At 51.6% G+C, this 26,326-nt stretch overlaps 1 protein-coding gene across 1 annotated transcript in view; it reads left to right on the top strand.

Annotated features, from left to right (window-relative positions):
* The window catches only part of GCN1 (GCN1 activator of EIF2AK4), a 57,341-nt gene that overhangs the window by 18,764 nt on the left and 12,251 nt on the right, over positions 1–26,326 (top strand). The window contains exons 16-44 of the mRNA XM_060119751.1: positions 281–373; positions 2,411–2,486; positions 2,638–2,797; positions 3,830–4,019; positions 4,111–4,235; positions 5,008–5,186; positions 5,798–5,891; positions 7,077–7,190; positions 7,305–7,503; positions 9,164–9,319; positions 9,788–9,969; positions 11,229–11,309; positions 11,645–11,788; positions 12,721–12,848; positions 13,018–13,207; positions 13,400–13,470; positions 14,130–14,295; positions 14,646–14,840; positions 16,143–16,389; positions 16,806–16,927; positions 17,239–17,353; positions 18,466–18,645; positions 20,980–21,200; positions 22,624–22,692; positions 22,894–23,032; positions 23,121–23,317; positions 23,516–23,658; positions 24,924–25,041; positions 25,155–25,370. Coding sequence (XP_059975734.1) covers positions 281–373; positions 2,411–2,486; positions 2,638–2,797; positions 3,830–4,019; positions 4,111–4,235; positions 5,008–5,186; positions 5,798–5,891; positions 7,077–7,190; positions 7,305–7,503; positions 9,164–9,319; positions 9,788–9,969; positions 11,229–11,309; positions 11,645–11,788; positions 12,721–12,848; positions 13,018–13,207; positions 13,400–13,470; positions 14,130–14,295; positions 14,646–14,840; positions 16,143–16,389; positions 16,806–16,927; positions 17,239–17,353; positions 18,466–18,645; positions 20,980–21,200; positions 22,624–22,692; positions 22,894–23,032; positions 23,121–23,317; positions 23,516–23,658; positions 24,924–25,041; positions 25,155–25,370 — 4,310 coding nt within the window. The remainder of the gene's footprint in view (positions 1–280; positions 374–2,410; positions 2,487–2,637; positions 2,798–3,829; positions 4,020–4,110; positions 4,236–5,007; positions 5,187–5,797; positions 5,892–7,076; positions 7,191–7,304; positions 7,504–9,163; positions 9,320–9,787; positions 9,970–11,228; positions 11,310–11,644; positions 11,789–12,720; positions 12,849–13,017; positions 13,208–13,399; positions 13,471–14,129; positions 14,296–14,645; positions 14,841–16,142; positions 16,390–16,805; positions 16,928–17,238; positions 17,354–18,465; positions 18,646–20,979; positions 21,201–22,623; positions 22,693–22,893; positions 23,033–23,120; positions 23,318–23,515; positions 23,659–24,923; positions 25,042–25,154; positions 25,371–26,326) is intronic.

Below are 26,326 nucleotides of genomic sequence, written 5' to 3'. Positions count from 1 at the left end.
AATTCCAGGTGGGCAGCAGCTCGTCTGGGCTCCTGTGGGCAGCAGAGAACCACCAAAGCTTTTCATATAGGCAATGCCACCAGAAGAACCGGTTAGTTCTCGGAACCAGAGGACAGTGAGCCTGGGAGTGACCTGCCCCCGCTGAGGGAGAACTCCTGCCGGCTGGGCTGCAACAGCGCAGAGTCTGTCAGCAAAGCCAGCCCCCGCAGCTTCAGCACGGCGGGGACTAGCCCTGGCGTGTGGGGAGCTGTGTGGTAGAGTGACCTTTTGTTTCTTGCAGAGGCCAAACTGAGCAGTTTCTGGCAGCTAATTTTGGATGAGAAGAAGCAGGTTTTCACTTCTGACAAATTCCTGCTCATGGCTTCAGAGGATGGTGAGCCACTACCCCCTTAGTTGAAGTCGAGTTTGGGGCTGAGTCTCTCCGGTGGGTCTTCAGAGAGGATCCTTCCCTGACTGCCTGTTGTTTTGACCAGACAGCTCAGCAAAAACCTGGAGCAGAGTGATCTGGCCAACAGCTCAGCTTTTGTGAAAATGAATGTACCCCTGTGGGGTGTGGAAGGCTAGGGAAATGGGAGGGAAGTGGGAGATTTGTGGAGATAGCACTGACAGCTGTGGAGCTGTGACGTGAGGTGTGATCACAGCCGACTGGGCAACTGGTGCTGTCGTCGAGCTTTCCGTGCACTGAGAGGCAGCTGAGCAGCTCTGGTGGAGTGTGGCTGGCTCCACCCACACCAGGAGATAGAAGAACCTCTGGTTCCTATCTTGGCAGGGAAGGAACAGTTGATCTTTAAACGTATGTTTAAACTTCTAGGTTGCCTTAGAGGTATCTGCCGCTAATTGGTGATTGGAAAAGCCTTTTGACTGACAAATCACAGCATTCTCTTAATGAGCTCCAACTGTTCGTCACTTCCTGATGTTTAAAAAATGTTTAGCTAATTTTGGAATAGGAGATATATTCACATAATACAAAAAAAAAAAAGACCCAAGAGAGTCTACCCTGAAAGCTATACCCTTGCTTTGATCTCTAGCCACCCAGTGTCCCTGGCCATGGAGAACCAATTTTATCAGCTTCTTGTGTATCTTTGATATCTTATATTTATACCAATAAATAACCTTATGTATCAGTTCTCTGCCTTTTTTACACAAGTGTTAATATTCCTACTGTATGCATTGTGCTGTCTAGATTTGGAAATAATTTCACGTCAGTGTATAATGAGCGCTCTCATTCTTTTTTAGAACTGCATAGTAATTAAAAAAATTATTTTATTGAAGTAGAGTTGGATTTACAATGGTTAATTTCTACTGTACAGCAAAGTGATTCAGTTATACATATATATACATTCTTTTTCATATTCTGTTATGGTTTATCACAGGATATTGAATATACTTTTGCTTGTTCCAAAATACATGTGTGCCTATGGAGAACAATATGGAGGTTCCTTAAAAAACTAAAAATAGAACTACCACACGACCCAGCAATCCCACTACTGGGCATATACCCTGAGAAAACCATAATTCAAAAAGAGTCATGTACCACAATGTTCATTGCAGCTCTATTTACAATAGCCAGGACATGGAAGCAACCTAAGTGTCCATCGACAGATGAATGGATAAAGAAGATGTGGCACATATATACAATGGAATGTTACCCAGCCATAAAAAGAAATGAAATTGAGTTACTTGTAGTGAGGTAGATGGACCTAGAGTCTGTCATACAGAGTAAAGTAAGTCAGAAAGAGGAAAACAAATACCGTATGCTAACACACATATATGGAATCTAAAAAAAAAAAAAAAAAGGTTTGAAGAACCTAGGGGCAGGACAAGAATAAAGGCGCAGATGTAGAGAATGGACTTGAGGACACGGGGAGGGGGAAGGGTAAGCTGGGACGAAGTGAGAGAGTGGCATGGACATATATACACTACCAAATGTAAAACAGATAGCTAGTGGGAAGCAGCCGCATAGCACAGGGAGATCAGCTCGGTGCTTTGTGACCACCTAGAGCGGTGGGATAGGGAGGGTGGGAGGAGACGCAAGAGGGAGGAGATACGGGGATATATGTATGGGTACAGCTGATTCACTTTGTTGTAAAGCAGAAACTAACACACGATTGTAAAGCAATTATACTCCAATAAAGATGTTAAAAAAAGAATACACGTGTGTAGTTAGCAAAAAAGAAAATTCATTAGATACATGTGTATGTATAACTGAATCACTTTGCTGTACACCTGAAACTAACACAACATTGTTAATCAGCTATACTCCAATATAAAATAAAAACTTAAAAAAAAAATTCTAGTGAACTGTAACTTTCCCTTTACATTTTGGTGTTCATTTTCCAGCTCTTCCCAGTTCTTTCTAGATGTGTTCTCTATTTTAAAAACACTTGTGCTGTTTCTGTACCCCCGCCAGCCCTCTGTACCGTGCTGCATCTGACAGAGAGACTCTTCCTTGACCATCCGCACAGACTCACAGGCAACAAAGTTCAGTACGTGGGGCTCGTTTACTTTTCCCCTTGGGCCAAATGACACAAACCCTGACAGGAGCCTGAGACCTGGCGGTGTGTGAGGGGTGGGAGGCTGGCTGTGGAGAGCCCCACGCCTGGCCTTCCCTCAGGATGCCCTGTCCCTCTGCTACAGGCAGTACCACCGGGCTCTGGTGGCGGTGCTCCTGTGCCGCACCTGGCACGTGCGCAGGCAGGCCCAGCAGACGGTTCGGAAGCTGCTGTCTGCTCTCGGGGGCTTCAAGCTGGCCTGCGGACTCCTGGAGGAGCTGAAGACTGTCCTCAGTTCTCACAAGGTCAGGGCATCTGGGCTGCAGAACTGGGGCTTGCAGACCCCCTTAGCTGACCCTGCTTATGCTGTGGGATTTTAACTAGACTGCTCCTGGGCTGTTCTCACTCAGACTCTGTGTGATGCCAGAATCTTCTGCCCTGCCCTGGAGTTTGGGTAACACCTTGTTTCATATAATTCCTTTTCCTTTTCAGATGCTTTTATTTCTTCCCATGTTTTATGACATGTAACTCAACCTTTTTATTCTTGAGTAATGGAAAAACACTTCTTTTTTTTTTTTTTTTTTTTTTTTTTTGCAGTACACGGGCCTCTCACTGCTGTGGCCTCTCCCGTTGTGGAGCACAGGCTCCGGACGTGCAGGCCCAGCGGCCATGGCTCACGGGCCCAGCTGCTCTGCAGCATGTGGGATCCTCCCGGACCGGGGCACGAACCCGCGTCCCCTGCATCGGCAGGCGGACTCTCAACCACTGTGCCACCAGGGAAGCCTGAAAAACACTTCATTTTTAAAGCACTTTATAATTTCTAAAGTGTTTTCTACCCATCGTCCCTTTCAGTTTTTCACAATGCCTTTAAAAGGCTGACAGGCTTACTATGCTTATTTTATATGAGTTTACCAGGGTTCTGGTAGCTGAAATCACTTGCACAGGGTCCCCCAGCCAGTGGGTGGCAGAACTGGGAGTTGACCCGCAAGACCCGGCTCCTAAATTCAATGCTCTTTGTGCCCTGTTTCACTGCTTCCCTCCTTCCCTAAGCCTGCTTGAGGGATGTGGGCCAGTGACAGACTTGCAGTCTCAGGGTAGGTCCCCTGGACCAGTGTCTGTTGCCTTCTTTCCCCCTGTGGGCTGTTTTAGGTGCTTCCTTCCAGGCCGATCTCATAGCCTGTGGGTCCCAGTGCAGGGCACTGGGTGTCAGTATCCACACCAGCAGGGAGCCCAGAGAACAGAATGAGAGACAGCTGCCTCCCTGGCCTCTTCACCTCCTGTGTGCCAGGCCTGCATGGGGCTCTGAGCAGTGGGGCTCATGTGTTGTTTCCCCACAGGTGCTGCCCTTAGAGGCTCTGGTGACCGATGCTGGGGAGGTGACTGAGGCGGGCAAGGCCTACGTGCCTCCGCGGGTCCTGCAGGAGGCTCTATGCATCATCTCTGGGGTGCCAGGGCTGGAAGGTGATGTCACCAACACGGAACAGCTGGCCCAGGAGATGCTAATCATCTCCCACCACCCGTCCTTAGGTGCGTGCCTGGAGCGGGTATTGGAGGGGCGGGGACTGTGCTGTAGGAGCAGGCCGGGCAGAAGGCCTCAAAGAGCTCCCCTTCCCTTCAGTGGCTGTGCAATCTGGCCTGTGGCCAGCGCTTCTTGCCAGGATGAAGATCGATCCGGAAGCCTTCATTACCAGGCACCTGGATCAGATCATTCCCAGGATCACCACACAGAGCCCCCTGAACCAGGTAATTGGCGTGTGAGCTGATTCTGGTCTCAGGTCAGAGTCCAGACGGGAGATTCAGAGAAACAGGTGAAGGTGTGATGAAAAGTGGGTTGAACCCTTGGGTTTCATGTGGCAGAAAATGCAAACTAGTTTGAGCACAAGAGGGACCTTGCTTGTTCCCTTATCTAACTGGTAAGACCCAGGATGTGACTAGACAGGGACTCAGGTGTCTTCAGGACCTTGTAGGTGGTGTGTCTCTTGCTCTCTGTCTATCTCTCTGTTTCATCCATCTGTGTCCCATCTCTGCTTTCCACGGTATGGGCTCCATTCTCAGTCTCCCCTTTTTAGTGGCAGGATAGCTATTCCAGGCTTACTTCTTGTCCCCCATCAGCTCCAGTGGGAAAAGTTTGCGTTTTCCAGTCATTTCAGCTGGCATGGGGTCTTACTGCCCTGGTTGACCTGACTTGGGTCTTGTGCTTATCCTGAGGCCCATCCTTCTGGTCTGGGTCACGTGCCCACCTCTGGAGAGGGTGGGGTCAGCTCCACCTGAGCCACGGAGATTGAGATTGGGAGAAGAATGTGCCCCCCAAATCAGGGTGCTAGTCCCAGGTAGGTACAGCTCGCTGAGAAGGCAGGCACACACTGTAGTTGTCCACTCCAGTAGGCAGTGCTCAGAAAGAGCAGGCAGTGGCAAGAAGAAGGGGAGCCAGTTGCCTGGGGCATTTAGGCCTGGCAGGGCCCCTCTCCATTGCCAGCTGTGGCGCACACTGACCGTGTCTGTGTTTGTCTGGCAGTCTTCCGTGAATGCCATGGGCTCCCTCTCCATCCTGTCCCCAGACCGGGTCCTCCCTCAGCTCATCAGCACCATCACCGCTTCTGTGCAGAACCCAGCGCTGTGCCAGGTGACACGGGAGGAGTTTGCTATTATGCAGACCCCTGCCGGGGAGCTGTACGACAAATCCATCATCCAGAGGTGAGCCCCCACTCATGGGCTCAGTAGCCCCAAGCCTTAGTTTTCTATTTTTCTTTTTCCTTTTTTTTTAAAAAAATAATTAATTAATTTGGCTGCGTCGGGTCTTAGTTGCAACACGCGGGATCTTTCGTGGCAGCATGCGGGATCTTTCCCTGCGGCACGTGGCCTCTTGGTTGCCGTGCACGGGCTTCTCTCTAGTTGTGGCACGTGGACTCTAGAGCACGCGGGCTCAGTAGTTGCGGTGCGCAGGCTCAGTTGCCCCGTGGCATGTGAGATATTAGTTCCCCAACCAGGGATTGAATTTGCGTCCCCTGCATTGGAAGGTGGATTCTTAACCACTGGACCACCAGAGAAGTGCCTGTCAGATGGAGACTATGTGTCCTTTGTAGGGTCTTGTGAGGAGTAAATGAAACAATGTATCTGTTCATTGGAGGAGTGCTTGCTGTGTTCTAGGCACAGTACTTAGGCCTGGGATACAAGAGCATGTACAGTATCCAGCACTTTCCTGGTGCATATGACTTAAAAGCTAGCTGGGGTCTTATGGCTGGTGGGAGGCTGAAGGGCCTGGTGGCTGTTTTGAACCTGGCTGATCACCTGCTCTGGTGTTTCAGTGCCCAGCAGGACAGCATAAAAAAGGCCAACATGAAGCGAGAGAACAAAGCTTACTCCTTCAAGGAGCAGATCATCGAGCTGGAGCTGAAGGAGGTGGGTACATGGAGGCCTCACACACGGGGTGGCCTCAGGCTGGTCCCTTGGGTCATCCTGACCCATGGCACACTTCTCCGACCTCCCCACTGACCCTGGGTCCTCCTGCCACACTCTTTATCTGCCCTTTCTCGGGTAGCTTTCTCTACCCCCAACTCCAGGAAAACAAATTTTTCTCTCTGCTGGCAGTAGTTCACGTATTTCCTCTGCTAAGTGGTGTTGCTTGATTCCATGCCTGTCCCCCCAGCTCCTGGAAGGCCGGGACCTATCTGTCCTCTTGATAGTAGGCACAGGGCCTGGCACAGTGTAGCCACTGGGGCATCATGGTTCATCGCTGTATTCGGCAGTGACAGAACTGGTTCTCACAGGAGCAAAGCACACAGGGCTCTTTCCTGTCTCAGAGCCTTTGTTTGCTCCTCCCTCGGTTTTTTGTTTTTTTGTTTTTTGTTTTTTTTCCTCCCTCAGTCTTTACAAGGCTGGGTTCTTCTTGTCTTCCACGTCTCTGCCCACATATCCCCTTCGCGGAGAGGGGACCCCTCTGCCCACCCTATCCAGAGTAGACCCCACGCCTCTTCTCATTTGCTATGCATCATATTTATTCCTTTCATAACATTTGTCATGATCTGAAGTCACCTTGTTTATGTATCTGGTTCCCTGTTCGTGGTCTACCTGCACCCACTAGATCGTCATCTCTGTGAGGATAGAGACTTGGTCTTGTTCTCACGGTCTCCCCAGCATCTAGAACAGTGCCTGGCACCATGTAGGTGCTAAGTAAAGACTTATCAAATGAATGAGTGCTCTCGGTCTTTGCAAGGCTTTAGATTATATTGGAAGAGAGTGTCTGTAGGGCGGGTTGGCAGGAGGGGAGGCTGAAGCTGCATGGCTACCAGAATACGCTTTTCAGCGCCTGGAGGGACTTTTCATTTCTCTAACGTATAAAGGCCCTTCTTGTGTTTGTTAGTAGAGAATCCAGCAAGAAATCGCCTCTCTACTGCTCTCTCTGTTCTGTAGAAACCAGGTGGCTGTGGACTTGTGGGATTAGGGGAGGCCACATGGCAGGTTGGGGGGGCCACGTCAGACGTAGAGCTGTCCTGGTGCTGACTGGGGAGCTGAGCGTGCCCTGCTTGGTGGGAGGGAGGGAGTTCCCTTCCCTGGAGATGGATTTGCTTTGCCTGTTCCCTTCAGGAGATAAAGAAGAAGAAAGGCATAAAAGAGGAGGTGCAGCTGACCAGCAAACAGAAGGAGATGTTGCAGGCCCAGCTGGACAAGGAGGCACAGATCCGGAGGCGGCTGCAGGAGGTAAGAAGTCACTGCCACCACACGCCTGCGCCACGAGAGTGCTGGGCCGCCTGCTCCTCACTGTCCTGGGGCAGGGCCCCACTGACTGGCCTTCTGGGGTGACTCTGCTTACAGCTGGACAATGAGCTGGAGGCAGCGCTGGGACTGCTGGACACCATCCTGGCCAAGAACCCGTCCGGCCTGACCCAGTACATCCCTGTCCTGGTCGACTCTTTCCTGCCCTTGTTGAAATCTCCCCTCGCTGCTCCCAGGATCAAGAACCCTTTCCTGTCCTTAGCTGCCTGTGTCATGACCCCTAGGCTCAAGGCTTTGGGTTAGTCCTTGTTGGCTGGCTGTGGGCACGACCCCGGGGCAGGATGGGGGTGGACAGAGATGCCCCCGAGTGCTCGTGGGGAGGCACGCAGTGACTTAGACTACTGACTTGTTTTCCTATGGATGCAGCCTCAGGCATCTCAAGCAGCATATCCTTGGGAGCACACAGTGCCGCCTCCTCTCTCCCGTTCTGTCTGCTGAGTCGTCATTCTGAGGGCCAACTTTTAGATGCTAGTCGGTGATCTTTCTGTAGCAGTGTTTTTTTTTTTTTTTTTAATAAATTTATCTTCTTTATTTACTTATTTTTAGCTGCGTTGGGTCTTCGTTGCTGTGCGCGGGCTTTCTCTAGTTGTGGCGAGTGGGGGCTACTCTTCTTTGCGGTGCGCGGGCTCCTCACTGCGGTGTCTTCTCTTGTTGCAGAGCAAGGGCTCTAGACGTGCGAGCTTCAGTAGTTGTGGCACATGGGCTTAGTTGCTCCACAGCATGTGGGATCTCCCTGGACCAGGTCTCGAACCCCTGTCCCCTGCATTGGCAGGAGGATTTTTTTTCTTTTTGCGGTATGTGGGCCTCTCACTGTTGTGGCCTCTCCCGTTGCGGAGCACAGGCTCCGGATGCGCAGGCCCAGCGGCCATGGCTCACGGGCCCAGCCGCTCCGCGGCATATGGGATCCTCCCAGACCGGGGCACGAACCCGTATCCCCTGCATCGGCAGGCGGACTCTTAACCACTGCGCCACCAGGGAGGCCCTGGCAGGAGGATTTTTAACCACTGCGCTACCAGGGAAGCCCTGTAGCAGTTTTAAATTCAGTGGCAGTGGGATGGTTTGGTGCCACGTGGCCTGTCTGTGTAGCCCAGAGCTCCTGAGCGGCCACGTGTGGATGACCAGAGGTCTGTGTGGTCTTTAGCTTTCTGTTGGCTGTGGAGAAGCAAAGACCAGGTTGGGTGGCTGGGAATTGTGGAGGCCTCGCTTTATGGGTTGTTTAACGACCTTGAGGGTGAACATACCTTGAGCCTGAGGGGTATGTTCCCTTCAGGGTGAGGCTGGAGTCAGGTGGTACACATAGAACCTGCCGGAAGTATTACCTGGCTGGCTGAACTGTTGCATGGAACGTGGGAGGACCACATGGATAGAGCTGAATAACTCCCAACTGAATAACCCTTGGGTGGCTCATGCCTCCTCTCAGCGCACTTTTTTTTTTCTTTTTTTTTTTTGACATTCCCTTCTTTTTGCGGTATGCGGGCCTCTCACTGCTGTGGCCTCTCCGGTTGCAGAGCACAGGCTCCGGACGCGCAGGCTCAGCGGCCATGGCCCACGGGCCCAGCCGCTCCGCGGCATGCAGGATCCTCCCAGACCGGGGCGCGAACCCGCGTCCCCTGCATCGGCAGACGGACTCCCAACCGCCGCGCCACCAAGAGAGCCCTCAGCGCACTTTTAATTCCTTAGTGTCAGAAGGGTATCTCCTTGCCGGCCTGCCTACCCTTTGGCGCTGTCCTGGAGATGAAATGAGAAATTAGGTTGAGGATACTTAGGCAGAGCAGAATTGATTACTATTAAGTCAGAGGGGCATGGCATCCCTGCCCTGGGTCCCTGGTTTGCACCTGGGCCAGATTCTGTGTCTTTGCGAGGGTCATCCCCTGCTGGGTCCCTTCTCTTGGACACAGGAACTTTGGTGAGCCACGTGACTCTGCGCCTGCTGAAGCCAGAATGTGCCCTGGATAAGTCATGGTGCCAGGAAGAGCTGTCAGTGGCCGTGAAGAGGGCGGTGACCCTGCTGCACAGTCACACCATCACCAGCAGGGCAGGCAAGGGAGAACCAGGTAAGGGACAGGACGGACAAAGGGCACAAGGCGGTGTGAACTGTGCAGGGATTGCATGAGCTATGGCGCCCCGTCCCCCGGGACTTCCTGAGGCTGTAGCCTCCAGTGAGTCTCTTCCCTCCCTGGCCTTGATTTCCTCATCTGAAAAAGGGGGGATGGACGATTTTTGAGTCTGGTCCCTGGTATTCTGAGTCACTGTGACCCCCACTGAGGGTTTAGTTCTTGCCGTTGGAAGCTCCTTGTCTGTTTTAACTCTCACATTGTGGAACTGGGCAGTGTTTGGGGTAGGAGCAGGATTGGCTTTAGAACTGGGCTACTGCCCGTCGTCCCTCTTGTCATGCCACATGCTTCAGGGTGTCAGGGCCTCCAGCCTTCCCCCCACCCACTTGCCCTGAGGATGGACACTGAGGCAGCCATGCTCGGGGTCCTGCCCGACCTACAGGATCCATCTGCTTCTTGCTCTCACAGACGCCGTGCCCCTGTCCGCGCCAGCCTTCTCCTTAGTCTTCCCGTTTCTGAAGATGGTGCTGACCGAGATGCCCCACCACAGCAAGGAGGAAGAGGAGCGCATGGCCCAGATTCTTCAGATCCTCACTGTCCACGCCCAGCTGAGGGCCTCACCCAGCAGCCCGCCAGGGCGTGTGGACGAGGTTGGCCCGGGGAGCTCGGCTCCCCTTTGGCTTGAGGGCGTTGGGGAGGCAGGGGCTTCCGATGCTTCCCGACCCATGAACAATTCTGGGGGGGGAGGTCGTGCAGCATATACGTGTACCTATAGCAGCAACCATTGGTGAAGAGAAGCCAAATGTTGTATTCAGTGCGGTTGTCAAGACCTCACAGAAGCTTATGGGTCTCTTGTGTCTGATAGTTTCTGACCCAAAGAAGTTGAAGGATTTTGTATTAATTTATTGTTTTGTTTCTAACTCAGAAGATAGTACTGATCACTCTCTCCCTTTGACTTGCTTATGATTCTGAGACTGGAGCTCATTCATTGAGGAGTTTTCTTTTTAATAGATTATGTTCTAAAAATTTGCCAAAGTAATGCATGCATAAAATTTCAACAGTACAGAAGCAAAAAGAGAAATGCCACTCCCTAGAGGTAACTGTTGCTAACAGTTTGGCCTATACCCTTGTGGACTTTTTTTTTTTTTTAAAGCACATTCAAAACTCATACCCACAAACACAGTAAAGCAAAAATGGATTGCACTGCTTCTTTCATGGGACTGTATTCTCTGGGTCTCCTCCGGTGTCCGGATCCATATGAGCCATGTCACATGGATCTAATTTTACAGGCTGCATGGGGTTCTATGCTGTGGGTGCACCATGGTTTAGTTAACTTTTTACTTGTTGATTGATATTTTGAGGTTGTTTCTAACGTTTCCATATTTTGAACATCGCTATGGTGTGCCCCCTTGTACATTTATGTCCCTTGCACGCTGTGAACATTTCTATAGGACAGATTCTTGGGCATGGAATTGTTAGGTTATGTGACATGTTCTGAGCTATACCCTCACTAAGCGTTTTCTTTTCTCCAATCCTAATACAACCTCACGTAGTGTTAATCTTGCCAACGATGGGTGAAAGAATGGTGTAATGTTTTATTTCACATTTTTTTACTTTACTTGTGAGGTTCAGTATCTCTTCATATGTTTATGGGCCACCTGTATTTCATATTCTGTGAATTTCAACCAAGGTTAAAAGTTTATTTATTTTTAGTCCCTGAAGATCCTGGTTGACTGGGGTTGGCTCCTGTGGATTGAGTTGTAAACCTGACAGGGTCTCTACAGTGGAGTCAGCAGTATGACCCAGCATGTTCCCCTGTGGGTGAGAGGGTGCTGCTTCATGTGCCACCGGACTTGGTTACAGACCTTCCCTGGACCTTCACCCTGACTTACCTTCTGTTCTCTCTTAGAATGGCCCAGAGTTGCTGCCTCGTGTGGCCATGCTGCGCCTTCTGACTTGGGTGATCGGCACAGGCTCTCCCCAACTGCAGGTGATCTGGTTCCCAGTTGGCTTTTGCTGTGACTCAGTTCATGACCCCAACCTCAGGTCCCAGTTCTTCTCTCAGCCCTCAGTTCTGGCCTTGGGCAGAGGGGCTGCTTTTGAGAGCCAGCCTGACTGTTCTCAGCTGGTGAGGGGTTTTGCTTGGGTCCTGCCACTGGCTTTGGCCTGGCGCTGGGGTCTGAGCCCAAGTAGGGCTGTGGGGTGGGCATTCTCAGTTCAGATTCCTCCCTGGGCCCCTCAGCCCATCACCTGGCTCCCCTGCCTGGCCCCATAGTAGGAAAAAAATTTGTGGAACTGAGCCCAGCGGATGGATGTCTTCCTCAGGTTCTGGCTTCAGACGCCCTGACCACCCTGTGTGCCAGCAGCAGTGGCAAGGATGGCTGTGCCTTTGCAGAGCAGGAGGAGGTGGACGTGCTGCTCTGTGCCTTGCTGTCCCCCTGTGCTAGTGTGCGGGACACTGCGCTCCGGGTGCGTGCCCACTCCCTCTTGGGGCTACCTTGGCGTCCCTTGTCCCTCAGTGTCCCTGTTCGAGCTGCCCCGATGGGAGATGCCGCACATATGCACCAGTGTGTCCTGGAGGCAAAGAGGAGAGGTCACAGAGTGTGGTTCGGGGTCATTCTAGGAATTGGAACAGCTAAGCAGTTGTCATGTATTACTGCCTATTTTTTTTCTTCACCTCGGAAGACTTCGCCTAATTTCTAAAACGGAATGTGGATCTTGGTACTTTTATAGACAGATGTAACTCACAGGATTGGTTCATTTCTTCAACCTACTACCTTATACTTGCTTTCTCTTGGTGCTTTGGGACCCAAAACTAAAGGATCCCCTTGGAGTATGAGACATTGATTCCCAAATGCCAGACTGTAGGCTCCTGCTATTGCTCTGTGACAGAGTTTTCACAGGTCCTTGGTAAAAATTTGAAAAACAATGGCCATGTGGCAAATATTTCTTAAAGGGAATGTCCTTTTTCTGAGGTTTTGTCTGACTTGCGTGTTTAGAGTTAAATTTTTAATTTTTATGTTAGAAAAGATTCTACTGCTACATGCCATCATTTCATGAAAGAAAAGCTCTTTGAAGAGCAGCTAATGAGCTGAACTGACTCATGGCACTCCCTAACCAGCGCTGTCCAGTGGAATGTTCTGCAGGGCTGGAAATATACATCTGTGCTGTCCAGTGTGGTAGCCACCAGCCAGCGTATGGCTGTTGAGCACTTGAAATGTGGCTGGTGCAGCTGAAAAACTTAGAGTTTGTTTTAAATGATTTCACTGTGGAGACCCACGTGCGGCTGGTGGCTGCGTCTTGGACAGTTCAGCCCTAGAGGGAGGCAGGGTGGTGGGGGGCAGGTCAGAGGCTCTTCCCAAAGGTCATGCCTCACAAGGTGTGATCCCACCCCCTCTCAGGGGCTGTTGGAACTCCACATGGTATTGCCAGCGCCTGATACTGATGAGAAGAACGGCCTGAACCTTCTACGGAGGCTCTGGGTGGTCAAGTTTGACAAGGAGGAGGAGATCCGGAAGCTGGCAGAGAGGTGAGAGCCGTCGGAAGGCTGGTTTTCCTGCTCTGTTCTCTTTCCCCTCGTGAAATAACTGGACCCAGCGTGCTCAGCCTACAGAGGGAAAAAGGGTCGGGTGGTCGGGTTTGGCAGGGCCTGTGCTGCAGATCCTTGTCTGACCACCTCCACCTTTGGTTTGCTACAGGCTCTGGTCAACCATGGGCCTAGATCTGCAGCCAGACCTCTGCTCCTTGCTCATCGATGACGTCATCTATCACGAGGCAGCTGTGAGGCAGGCCGGGGCCGAAGCCCTCTCCCAAGCAGTGGCGCGTTACCAGCGGCAGGCGGCGGAGGTTATGGGCAGGCTTATGGAGATTTACCAGGAGAAGCTCTATGTGAGTCGTCTGTGCACCGCGATGCAGTCTGGGTGTGTGAGGGTGGGTTGGACCCTGTTCAGCCTCCCACCTGCTCCAAACAGGAGCCACACTGTGGCTCAGGGTGGCTTGTGCCTCATCTCCCGTCTCACCTGGGTCACTGGCTTTACTGGAGAGAGCACTGCAGTGCATTGATCACCCTGTCTATTGCAGCGGCCGCCCCCGGTGCTGGATGCTTTGGGACGAGTTATCTCAGAATCTCCTCCAGATCAGTGGGAAGCCAGGTATAACAGCTGCTTCAGCCTTGTACCACTCAGTGCTTTCTGAGGTGTGGCAGGTTGGCTGGGCTGGGTGCTGTGAAGAGGCAGCATGGGATAATGGATCAGCGGAGGGAAACAGCAAGGCCTCCCTCTGAGTCAGAGACCTGAGTTCACGTTCTGGCTCCTCCTGGCTAGCTAGACGACATGTTTCTCCTTTCCTCTGGGGGACTCTGTTTCTATAGAGGTCCCTGGGCCCCTCCTTACTGCTGTAGCTGAGAGAATAATAGTACTTAGCCTTTGTAGAGTATGTCCACTTCTGAATGCCTTCACATCTGGTTCCTTCACCTCCCTTTCCTCCTCCCCTGGAGGGAGAGGGGTAGGCGATGCACTCACACATGGGGAAACAGAGGCAGAGCCGGTCCCCTCTCCGAGGTCACCCTGTAGGAGGTAAACTCTGGGCGGATAGGAGGTCTCTGTTTTACAAGTGGCCCGTTCCCAAACCAGTGGGCACAGCAGCGGGTAAGCACAGGGCATTGGGCTCCGTGTCGTGCTCTGCCCCTGCAGCAGTGTTTGCTGTTGGCAGGCTCACTCTCCTAGTGACATACTGGGATAGGTGCCACCAGCAGGGGAGGAGGCCTCTGGCTTGCCCTTGCCCCCCTGACATGCTCCCCCTTCTTTCCTAGGTGTGGCTTGGCTTTGGCCCTGAACAAGCTCTCCCAGTGTTTGGACAGTTCTCAGGTGAAGCCACTCTTTCAATTTTTTGTCCCTGATGCCCTCAACGACCGAAACCCAGATGTCCGGAAGTGCATGTTAGATGCAGCCCTTGAGACGCTCAACACGCATGGGAAGGTAAAAGATTTCAGCTAGCTGAGGAGGTGGGGAGAAAGCTGGGCCAAGGTGGGCTGAGCAGTGGTGCCACAGGGATGCTGAGTGCTCGAAATCCTGGCAGGGCACTAGCCCCCGTGGAAAATTCCATTTGTATTTCTTTTGAGTCATAAAGACCCCCCAAAAGGGTGTTAAATTCTTCTAAGTCTGCTGCAGTCCTGCCAGAAAACTGGGAAACCCGCTGGCACTGCTGGCTAGCTTGTTAGGATGCCTGTCCCAGAGCCAGACTTGGGCTTGGTCCTGGGGCAGAGACCGTCATCCCCAGGCACAGCCTATGGGCTGATGTGCGGCTCCGGGAGCTCTTGGCTTTCCAGGAGAACGTCAACTCGCTGCTGCCGGTGTTTGAGGAGTTCCTGAAGAACGCACCCAATGATGCCAGCTATGACGCTGTGCGGCAGAGCGTGGTGGTCCTGATGGGCTCTCTAGCCAAGCACCTGGAAAAGAGCGACCCCAAAGTGAAGCCTATTGTCGCCAAGCTCATCGCCGCTCTCTCCACCCCCTCCCAACAGGTACCTGCCCCCTGGCCTGGGGCCCCAACTGTGGGTGGGCAGTGGGATGCTAGGGACAGTGTCGGGTATCAGGGTCCAGAAGGCCCAGATCTCTGCGAGGAGTCATCTCGTCTCGGGACAGCCTGGTTTATAGTCAGGAATACCCACCTCTGGAGGGGGAGTTAGTTTGTTACTTTGTTCTAGTAGACCTCTTAGATGTTTTCATTTTTTCTACTCATTTTCTAAGAGTCACTTATTTATTTATTTTTTGCGGTACGCGGGCCTCTCACCGCCATGACCCCTCCTGCTGTGGAGCACAGGCCCCGGACGCGCAGGCTCAGCGGCCATGGCTCACGTGCCCGTCCGCTCCGCGGCATGCGGGATCTTCCCGGACTGGGGCAGGAACCCGCGTCCCCTGCATCGGCAGGCGGACTCCCAACTACTGCACCACCAGGGAAGCCCTCTAAGAGTCATTTTTTGCATTTAGAGTAAACCTGTCCCTGGGGATAGAGGTTTAAAAAAAAAAAAAAAGAATCGTTCTTGATGTGTTAGCCTTTTCCTGATCCTCTCCCTGTGTTAGTTGTATGTTTTGGGGGCCTTGTGATGCAGCCTCCAAGCCACAGTGCAAAGGATTTTTTTTTTTTTTCTCTTATTTGAAAAACACATTTACACGTATTTTCTGTGACTTGCATTTCGGACAACCCAGAGTGTCCTCCTCAAAGGCACAGTTGAAAACCACAGGTTTACTGAATTATGGTCAAATAGTCTGTCAGAGTACCTGGCCTCCCAAGCTTCCTGCCCAGGCCCCTGGCTGCAGACTGCCTCGCTGCCCTGGTCGGGCTTCATGAGCTGTGGCTGGAAGACGACTGACAGCATCTTTGGGGACTGCTTGATTTGGACCTGGCCCTGTAAGGCCCAGCCCCATTTCCCTGTGACTGACAAATTTGAAAACTGAGAGACGGACTGTTTTTAAGGAGGCACGGTAGCATGCTTCTCTCTGGATCTTTCTCTGTTAGTGGGTTTAATCTTCCTGAGGTTTTACCCCACCTGCCCAGGCCTAGGTTCTCTCTTCAGACCAGAAATAGCACCGTAATGGCTGATGCTCTCCTGGCTAACAGATGTAGCGTGCACCCTGACGGAATGCGGGTCAGGCATGAGCTTGTACCACCATCTGCCTTTCCGATGCTCTGTGTGGTCTGACAGGCGGTGGCTGAGATGGGGCTGGGGGACATCTGGGGGTGAGGTGCTGTGGAAGACTGCATCGGCTGCCAGGGCCTGGCTGTGGTTGAGCTGCAGCACTGACGCGGCGGGCCCCTCCCCCAGGTCCAGGAATCCGTGGCCAGCTGCTTGCCGCCCCTCGTCCCCGCCATCAAGGAGGACGCTGGAGGGATGATCCAGAGGCTGATGCAGCAGCTGCTGGAGTCAGACAAGTACGCTGAGCGCAAAGGGGCTGCTTACGGGCTGGCGGGCCTGGTCAAGGGCCTGGGCATCCTGTCGCTGAAGCAGCAGGAGATGATGGCTGCGCTGACTGATGCCATCCAGGACAAGAAGAACTTTCGCCGCCGAGAGGGTGAGTGTCTCCAAGCTCGGTGCCGCCCAGCGTGGGAGGTCAGTCCCCATGGCTGCCAGAGGAGGGAATCTGGCTTTTCCTCCCCTGCTGAAGGCTGGAGTTTGTGTGTGTGCTGCAGGGGGGCAGCTGTCTGTGAGCCATTCCATCCCATCCTTGCTGATGTGGCCTGGACTTCCTTTTTTCTAACTCAGCAACACCCTCAGCTGAGAGAGACTCGCCATTCTAGCTGTTAGTGCTCCCTGTTCTCACCTCCTTTCTGCTCAGGGGAGGGACAGGGGCTGCTCCCTCACGAGGCAGCCACTTTAGTCCCACAGCTGCCCTGAGTGTTTCCAGAGGGTGAGGCGGTGGTGGGGAGCTTGCCCTGTGGCTGCCCCGAGAGGACATCCTGTTCCCAGCCGTCCTGCCTTCTCCCCCAGGAGCGCTCTTTGCCTTCGAGATGCTCTGCACTATGCTGGGGAAGCTCTTCGAGCCGTACGTGGTTCATGTGCTGCCCCATCTGCTGCTGTGCTTCGGGGATGGGAACCAGTACGTGCGTGAGGTAAGTCCCGAGGCTGCACTTGGGAATGACTGGCAGTGGTTCGAGGCCCCTGCTGCTGTCAAGCCCTCTGCCCGCATCTTGGACACTGGTTACTGGTACGGACTCCCCTGGTTCCCAGTGAAGTACTGAAGCCCTGTGAGGTGAGAAACCACGTTTCTCCTGCTCAGCTGTGTCTGCGGGCCTGGGCACAGGGTCTGACGCAGTAGACCCCCCAGTGAGCGTTGGTCACCAGGAGAACCCTCGGTCCAGCATCAGGCCTTGACCCTCGCATAGCCGAGGAGGCCCCTGAACATCTTTTCTCCTCCCTTGAGGCTGCAGATGACTGTGCCAAGGCTGTGATGAGCAACCTGAGCGCTCATGGGGTGAAGCTGGTGCTCCCTTCCTTATTGGCGGCCCTGGAGGAGGAATCCTGGAGGACCAAAGCCGGTAAGGCCGCTCCCTCTGGGTCTCTGTCTCAACTTCCTGTTCTGAAAACTGCCCTCACAGGGGTCCAGAGCCACAGCTCTTGTGCTGTGTGTGCTCCCCAGCCCAGGGATGAGGCCAAGACTCTGGTTAGGCAGCTCATTCCTTTATTAATTTGTGTGCTTTCTTGCAAAGAACAGGCCTCTCACAGGAGCCACAGACCTAAGTCAGGAAATCCCAGAGCTTTAAGGCTTGTCTGTGGCTAGGTCTGTGATTTTAAAGCCTTTCCCCCCACCATTAAACTGCCTTTTTTAAATTAATTTTTAAAGAATCAATTTTTATTTTATTTTTGGTGGTGTTGGGTCTTTGTTGCTGCGCGCGGGCTTTCTGTAGTTGCAGCGAGCAGGGGCTATTCTTCGTTGCAGTGCGTGGGCTTCTCATGCGGTGGCTCCTCTTGTTGTGGAGCACGGGCTCTAGGTGCACAAGCTTCAGTAGTCGTGGCATGGGCTCAGTAGTTGTGGCTCGTGGGCTCTAGAGCGCAGGCTCAGTAGTCGTGGCGCATGGGCCGGGCTTAGTTGCTCCACGGCATGTGGGACCTTCCCGGACCAGGGGTTGAACCCATGTCCCCTGCGTTGGCAGGCAGATTCTTAACCACTGCGCCACCAGGGAAGTCCCAAAAACCCTTTTTAAGAAATGTAATCTTATTTGGAATCCTAATTTGTAAAACAGAGTTGCTCAGATTTGCGGAGGGTCAGCATTGGGGCTTCTTCCTCAGTCCTTCAGGCTTCCCCCTACATCTTGAAAAATCACAATCTTAATCAGTCTCCTCATTTGTGGATGAGGAGACTGAGGCCAGAGAAATTCAGTGAATTGACCTTGGATCACTGTCAGCTCTAAGCCAGGTCTGGCCAGTCTCCCCAGCACTGCCCAGCCTCCCGCCCAGGCTCCCAGTCTCAGCAGGCCTCAGGAGCATTTTGCTTGCTTGGCTGGAGCCAGGCCCTGTGCCCTCTTCCCGGGACTGCTGGAGCAGTCTGCAGAGGAGCGGGCCGCGTGTCCCTTGCCCGGGCAGCCAGCCCAGGCGACTTGCCAACCTGTGCTCAGTGATTTCATGCTGGGCGTGTGTCTGCCGTCTGCAGGGTCGGTGGAATTGCTTGGGGCGATGGCGTACTGTGCTCCTAAGCAGCTGTCGTCCTGCCTACCCAACATCGTGCCCAAGCTCACGGAGGTGCTCACCGACTCCCACGTCAAAGTGCAGAAGGCCGGACAGCAGGCGCTCAGGCAAATTGGCTCCGTCATCAGGAACCCGGAGATCCTGGGTATGCCTCTCCCACGAGGGCACTGGCCCCAGTTCCTCCTCCCATCCCTGGACACTGCAGGGAACATGCACCCATTCAGCTTAGGCCCTCTGAGGACAGATATGTTCACATTGAGATAACCTCTAAATTTGGGGAAGCCCTTTTCCTACGATAATAAGTGGAAAGTAGTTTGGAAGTGGTCTGTTTTCCTGTTGGTCTGGAGCAGTCGTTGACTGCTCAGGTAGGGAAACTGAGTTGTTGGCCCAGAAATAGCTTGACTCTAAGGGAGCCTTGAGGTCAACAACTAAATGACAAGCTCTGGACCACATCTGCATCATCCAAAGTGTTAGGTTTTGGGGAACTTTTCTATTCTCTCTCATTCCAGGAGGCCTGTGATAGAGGGAAGGTTAGGGAGCTTACTTTTTACTGTGGTTCTTTCTTGAGTAATTAGGGAAAGATTGATTTCTAGAAACAAACCCCAGCCAGCTACCTTGACCAGTACTGTACTTGTTAATTTTTAAGCTTCAGCATAGAACATCGGTACCCATTCAGTGCTTTTCAGCCTGAGTATTTCCAGATTTGTTTTCATTCAGAAGATGATGGGTTTTTGTTTTTGTTTTTTAAGGGATGAATAGGTAGATGTGCATTTTGTTGTTGTTTACAATGTCCAACACCCCTGGGGATTTCTGAGGCCCAGAACAGTCTCATCTCTATCAAATGCATGCCTTCATTTTCGGAATCCAGCCTGGGACCTTTTTTTTTTTTCTTAATTGACGAGTTTGTATAATGTAAAATTCACTTCTCAAAAATGTACAGCTTAGTGGTTTTTAGCATATTCACAAAATTATGTAAGTATCACCGCTGTTTAGTTCCGGGGCATTTTCATCATCTCAGAAAGGAACCCCACACCCATTAGCATTCACTCCTCATTTCCCCTCCTACCTCTAGCCCCTGACAACCACTAATCTATTTTCTGTCTCTGAGTTTGCCTATTCTGGACACTTCATGTAAATGGCATCATACAGTACGTGGCCTTTTATGTCTAGCTTCTTGCATTTAGCATTATGTTTTCAAGGTTCATCCACACTGTAGCATGTATCAGTACTTCTTTCCTTTTATGGCCCAATAATGTATTCCAGTGAATGAGTATACACATTTTGTTTATCTATTCATCAATCGGTAGATGTTTGGGTCGTTTCCACTTTTTGGCTATTAATGTTGCTATGAACATCTGTATCCAAGGTTTTTTGTTTTTTTTTTCCCTGTAGGCATGGTTTCAGTTCTCTTGGTTAGATAACTAGGAATGGAATTGCTGGGTCTTGTGGTAACTGTTTACCTTTTTGAGGAACTGCTAGACTGTTACCCCATGTGGCTGTACCATTTGACATTCCCGGCAGCAGTGTATGCGAGTTCCAGTTGCCACCTCTGTTATTGTCTGTCTTTTTGATTACAGCCATCCTACTGGGTGCGAAGTGGCATCTCATTGTGGTTTTGATTTGCATTTCCCTAATGACTAATGATGTGGAACATGTTTTCATGTGCTTATTTTTCATTTGCATATCTTTTTTCGAAAACTGTCTATTCAAATCCTTTGCCCATTTTTTAACTGGGTTATTAGTTTTTTGTTGTTGTTGTTGTTGTTTTCTGTTGTTGTTGGTTTTTTTTGGTCTGCATGCTTGGCTTGCGTGATCTTAGTCGCCTGACCAGGGATTGAACATGGGTCCTGGCAGTGAAAGCACTGAGTCCTAACCATTGGACCACCAGGAATTCTCTTAAAAGTCTTGACCAGCATGTGTCTTTGTAGTTGTTGAATTCCCTGGGTTTGTGGAAAAGATAAGCCAGGTATTCCTCTTGGAATTCCTTCTGCTGGGCTGATGGTGCTGAACTTTTGAGAGCTTGTTGTATCTGGGCTTAGCTGCTCTGAGTATTGTGTGCTTCACTCCCACCACTGGTTCAGGGGCCTTTGGTGTCTCCAAACTGTTTTTTCACAAAACCACTTTGGGTTGCTGCTTCCAGGATAAGATCCATGTTGTCCAAGTAGCTCTCCCACGGAGGCCCAGCGCTGAGGCTGCAGCTCAGTGCCATTGAAGCTAGCCCGCAGGTGCCCCACCAGACCACAACTGTGCAGTGCAAAGGGGTGATGGCTGCCGTCCCCACACCGCTTCCTCTGGGGGAGCAAGAATAGAATTGCTCTTTGCAGACAGGCTGGCTTCCTCAGTTGGCGATTTGCGGGGCTCTAGGGAGGGGTGACCTTGGACTCCCTTCTCTTTTGGCCCCCTCTAGTGCTGGGGATCCAGCAGATTTGCCCCACCATAGACTTGTACAAAGCAGCCTCTCTCTTGTTTGGACATGCAGCCATTGCCCCAGTCCTGCTGGATGCCCTGACGGACCCCTCTCGGAAGACCCAGAAGTGCTTGCAGACCTTGCTGGACACCAAGTTTGTCCACTTCATTGATGCCCCGTCCCTGGCCCTCATCATGCCCATTGTCCAGAGAGCCTTCCAGGACCGTTCCACGGACACACGGAAGATGGCAGCCCAGATCATTGGCAACATGTACTCCCTGACAGACCAGAAGGTATCAGCCTATCTGGGGCTCGTACAGGACAGACCAGTGGATGCTGGTTTAGGGCACAGAGTCCCTACTGACAATAGACACAGGAGAGCTATGAGCATTTGATCCCTGATTATATTTGGGGGGAGAAATGGACCACTGGTGGGTGGAGGGTAGAAATCTAGGCTCTCGTCATCTTCCAGAACATAGCAATACAAGTCCTTACTAGCTCAGCCCCCAGGTGAGGCCTGTGTTACTGGGCTCCTTTTTTTTTTTTTTGCGGTACGTGGGCCTCTCACTGTTGTGGTCTCTCCCGCTGTGGAGCACAGGCTCCGAACACGCAGGCCCAGCGGCCGTGGCTCACGGGCCCAGCCGCTCCGCAGCATGTGGGATCTTCCCGGACCGGGGCACGAACCCGTGTCCCCTGCAGCGGCAGGCGGACTCTCAACCACTGGGCCACCAGGAAAGCCCCTGGGCTCCTTTTATAGATTGACAGGGAGGAAAGGTCCAGCCTCACCTTTGACCTTTCAGGAGTGTTGGGAAACCGGCTGCTGCTTTGACTGCTTGCAGTGTTTTCTTGTCGAAAGCATTTGCTTCTGTAAGCCTCTCAGAGGAAATTAGCCTAGTTTGGGAGATTTACTTTGTTTGTTTGTTTACTTGCTCCTAGGGGCTTGGATGTGTGATCTCACTACCACAGCTCTGCTTTGCTTGCTGAGGCTATGGGCACAAGAGATAAAGTGCGAAAGTTAGTCAATCCTAGGAAATTTGGGATAGTTGGAAAACCAAAAAATTTTATCCATAGCCCTCCAAAAGCTAAAATAATTATTGTTAATGTTTTTAAATTACATGTAAAAAATATTTCCAAGTATAAATGTATTTCCAAGTTATAGCAAGTTATTCATAAAACTGAGTTTTTAATAGTTATGTAATATTCCAACGAGTTTATATATCATAACTTATATAATTCTATTGTTGGTCATATAGTGTCCAAGGTTTTTTGCTATTTTAAATGATGGTGCAGTGAACATAAGGCTTTTTCTATATTTAAAACTGTTTCTGAAAGCTGAATGCCGTATCAAGAGACATAAACCTTTTAAGGTGAAGAGAGTGAAAAGATGATAATGCAATTCTGAAAGGAGTGCCAAAAGAATTTCCTAGATTCCCGAGGGTGGGCAGCCCTTGGTCTCAGGAGGAGGAAGAGCATTGAACTGCATCTGGGGGCTCACTCGACCTCTTGAGGATGGGCCTGGGGTCCCTCGTAGGTTTCCCTGAGCAATCACACGGGCCTTCAAGGAACCGGTGGGAGTGGTGGGGGTTCTTTGCCAGTGACAAGCACCCCTGTGAGCGCTCCTAGTCAGCAGAATGGTGTAGTCAGGGTCCACCGTGAATCAGGGCTGGAGAAAGCCGGAATTGGGCCTCCGCTGAGCCACCTCTTCTGTTCTTGCAGGACTTGGCTCCTTACCTGCCAAGCGTGACGCCTGGTCTGAAAGCTTCTCTTTTGGACCCTGTACCTGAGGTGAGTCTGGGAGGAGAGGGGGCAGGAGCTCGTTATTTTAGCCCAGTTCCAGAAAATTGATTCCTAAGAATTCCCTATAAGCTGCATTTGTGTCTGTCTGGTAAAGGGAGGGAGACCCTAGGGGACCCCGCCTTGCTCCTGCATGGTCACCTGGTCTTGAGCCACATCTCCTCGCCATCCCTGCTCTTGGTTACCTGACAGGTGCGGACGGTGTCTGCAAAGGCTCTTGGAGCCATGGTGAAGGGCATGGGGGAGTCATGCTTTGAGGACTTGCTGCCGTGGCTGATGGAGACACTGACCTATGAGCAGAGCTCTGTGGATCGCTCAGGCGCTGCGCAGGGTGAGGCAGGGCGGGCCCAGGGGCCAGGCCGGCAGTGCCCTCTTGGGACCCTTAGATCTGGTGGGCTCATTCTGTCCCTTTCTTTCAGGGTTGGCCGAGGTCATGGCTGGCTTGGGGGTGGAGAAGTTGGAGAAGCTGATGCCGGAAATTGTGGCTACAGCCAGCAAAGTGGACATTGCACCCCACGTCCGAGATGGCTATATCATGATGTTCAACTACCTGCCCATCACCTTCGGGGACAAGTTCACTCCTTATGTGGGGCCCATCATCCCCTGTATCCTCAAAGTAGGCACCAGCGACAATGCTGAGGATAGAATTACTGAGGAGGGCAGGACACATGCGCCCTCCCAGAGAGCTAGGGCTTCCCGCCAATTGGGGCTGGGTGGCAGGAGTCCTCATCCTGCTCCTCAGGGAGTCCCATTTCCTCGGGTTTGGGTGCCTAGGGGGAGGCAGTTCTGGCTGACCCACCCTCTGCGTGCACAGGCTCTTGCTGATGAGAACGAGTTTGTGCGTGACACCGCCCTGCGTGCGGGCCAGCGGGTCATCTCCATGTACGCCGAGACGGCCATAGCCCTGCTGCTGCCCCAGCTGGAGCAAGGCCTCTTTGACGACCTCTGGAGAATAAGGTGAGAACTCAGGTGGGAGGACCTAGTAGCCATGCTTCTGTGTTTGGGGAACTGAGAAATGAAAAGCAAAATGTTGCCCAAAACTCTCACTTTTAACCATTTTGTAACTCCGGTATCCCATAGCAGTGCCTTCAATTCTGATTCTCTTCTAAAAAGTTTTCTCTATTCAGTCCTTCAGTTTGTGTCAAAATTTTAAATGCGAATGCTTTTTAATCTGAAAATTCTACTTCTAGGATTTTATTGCAAGGACATATTTAGTCAAGTGCTTAAAGATGTATTTGGAAGGATGTTTGTTGTGGTATTGTTTATCATTTGAAAAACTGAAGGTAGGTTTAAAAAAGTCATCGCACATCCACACCATGAACTTTGATTTGGCCACATTACAAAGAATGGCATAAGGACTTTGTCAGCTGACACAGAAAGCTCCTCGACCTATTGTTGATGGAAAGGTGCGGGCCGTGGCCCGGTGTATGTGGTGCAGGCCCACTTCACACATGGCATGTGGGAGGGTGATGTGTACAAGGGTGTCACCGGAGCGTCAGAGTGGTTGCCTGGGTGCTGGGAGTCTGGGTGATTGTTTACACTCTCTTTGTATTTTTTTGTATTGTTTGAATTTTCAGTTTCAATATGATATTTCTGTAATCATTAAAAACAATAAATCTAATTTAATTTGAAGAGAAACGAAGTTTATCCTTCTAGGCCTCTCCTTATGTCTGTAGTTCTGATGATCCACATTCCTGGTTTCTTGTTAATACTTCCCTCTGTGCTCTCTTCTCTCTTTTTAATAACTTTATTATAGAAATTTTCGTATCTGCTTTTTAAAAATGTCCTTTTTTTTTTTTTTTTGCTGTACGCGGGCCTCTCACTGCTGTGGCCTCTCCTGTTGCGGAGCACAGGCTCCGGACGCGCAGGCTCAGCGGCCGTGGCTCACAGGCCCAGCCGCTCCGCGGCATGTGGGATCTTCCTGGACTGGGCACGAACCTGTGTCCCCTGCATCGGCAGGCGGACTCTCAACCACTGTGCCACCAGGGAAGCCCATGTCCTTTTTTATTATTAAAGTGATGTTCATTAGTAGATAACTTGGAAGGAACATATGTGGGAGACTGTAAAGAAATGAGTATCATCTGTGACCTCTCCTGTTCTAAGAGAACCACCATGAGTGTTTTGGGTACATTTCCTTGTAGTCTCTTCTCTGTCCAGTGCTTGGTTGTGCACTGAGACATCCTCCTGCGACCGTGTGACTCTGTTCTTGGCCTCCTTCTCAGGTTCAGCTCTGTTCAGCTCCTTGGGGATCTCCTGTTCCACATCTCAGGAGTCACTGGGAAGATGACCACAGAAACTGCCTCTGAAGATGATAACTTTGGAACTGCCCAGTCCAACAAGGTGCATGCCTTGTTTTGATTTTCCTCCCTCTGCTGATGGTAGGGAGACTCCCTGGCACTCACACTGTGGAGGCTTCACCACCTCGTGTTCTCTGCTTCTTTCCACTGCTGCAGGCAATCATCACTGCCCTGGGGGTAGATCGGCGGAACCGGGTGTTGGCAGGCCTGTACATGGGCCGCTCTGACACCCAGCTGGTTGTGCGGCAAGCATCGCTGCACGTCTGGAAGATTGTGGTCTCCAACACCCCCCGCACCTTGCGTGAGATCCTGCCCACCCTCTTTGGGCTCCTGCTGGGTTTCCTGGCCAGCACTTGTGCAGATAAGAGAACGGTAAGTTTCACAGGCCTTGCTTCTGACCAAGCAGCCTCTGATGCCTGCAGAGAATGGGAGAGCCCCTAGGGTCCCCTATCTAACACGGGAGCATTTATTTATTTACTTAGTTATTCAACAAATATTTATCATCTACTATGTGCTAAGCAGGGGCCCAAGACCTGGGGAGATAGTGGAGAAGAAAGGCAGCCTCGTGGAGCTATAGTCTGGTAGAGGAGATGAATGTTAATCAAATAATCACAAAAACAGATGGAAAATGCAACTATGGCAAGTGCTATGTGGCACTGCCAATGCTTATAACAGGTCAGCCAGCTGGGGGTCAGGGAAGCCTTCTCAGAAGAAGTGATGCTTGAAGATGAACGATGAGTGAGCATTAATGGGTGGGGAGGTGATGAAAGACTGTTCTGGACTAAGGGACTAGTGCTTGAGATACCAGGATGGGATGTGCACAAGCCATGAGGTGGGCGGGAATGCGGCCAACAGCAGGGGCTGAACGAAGGCCGGTGCAGCTGGAGGAGAGGCCCACCGGGGCCGATTATCGCTTCTGCCAGTCCTCTTTGGCCCACTCCCAACCCCCATCCCTGGCAAGCAGATGTGTATTTGGCTCTGAAGAAGGGTTTGCATGAGGCCTCAGAGGAGATGGGTTTTTTCCTTAAAGTGTTTATTCCAAATTCAGGGTCCCCTTTCCTGGGCAAGCGCATGAGGGTTAAGTGACTTCTAGGCCACAGTTTTTGATCCAGGGAATTCGGCCCTTGACTGGGCAGCACATGATGAGTTTCTTGGTCATATATAAGGTGCCAGCTTTTGTTTTAGGTTGTGTAGGTGTGTGTGATGCAGAGAGATCATTTTATTTTGTCATGTTTTGCAAGCACCTTGGGGGCTCTTCACGGGTAAGAGCATTTGGGAAAGTTAAGTCTGGCTCGGATAAAATCTGGGAGGTTCCAGGGCCCTCATTC

This window comes from Mesoplodon densirostris, chromosome 15, assembly GCF_025265405.1.
Source record: "Mesoplodon densirostris isolate mMesDen1 chromosome 15, mMesDen1 primary haplotype, whole genome shotgun sequence".
NCBI classification, from domain to species: Eukaryota; Metazoa; Chordata; class Mammalia; order Artiodactyla; family Ziphiidae; genus Mesoplodon; species Mesoplodon densirostris.
Note: the sequence above shows the minus strand (reverse complement) of the source record. Positions and strands in the feature narration are given on the sequence as shown.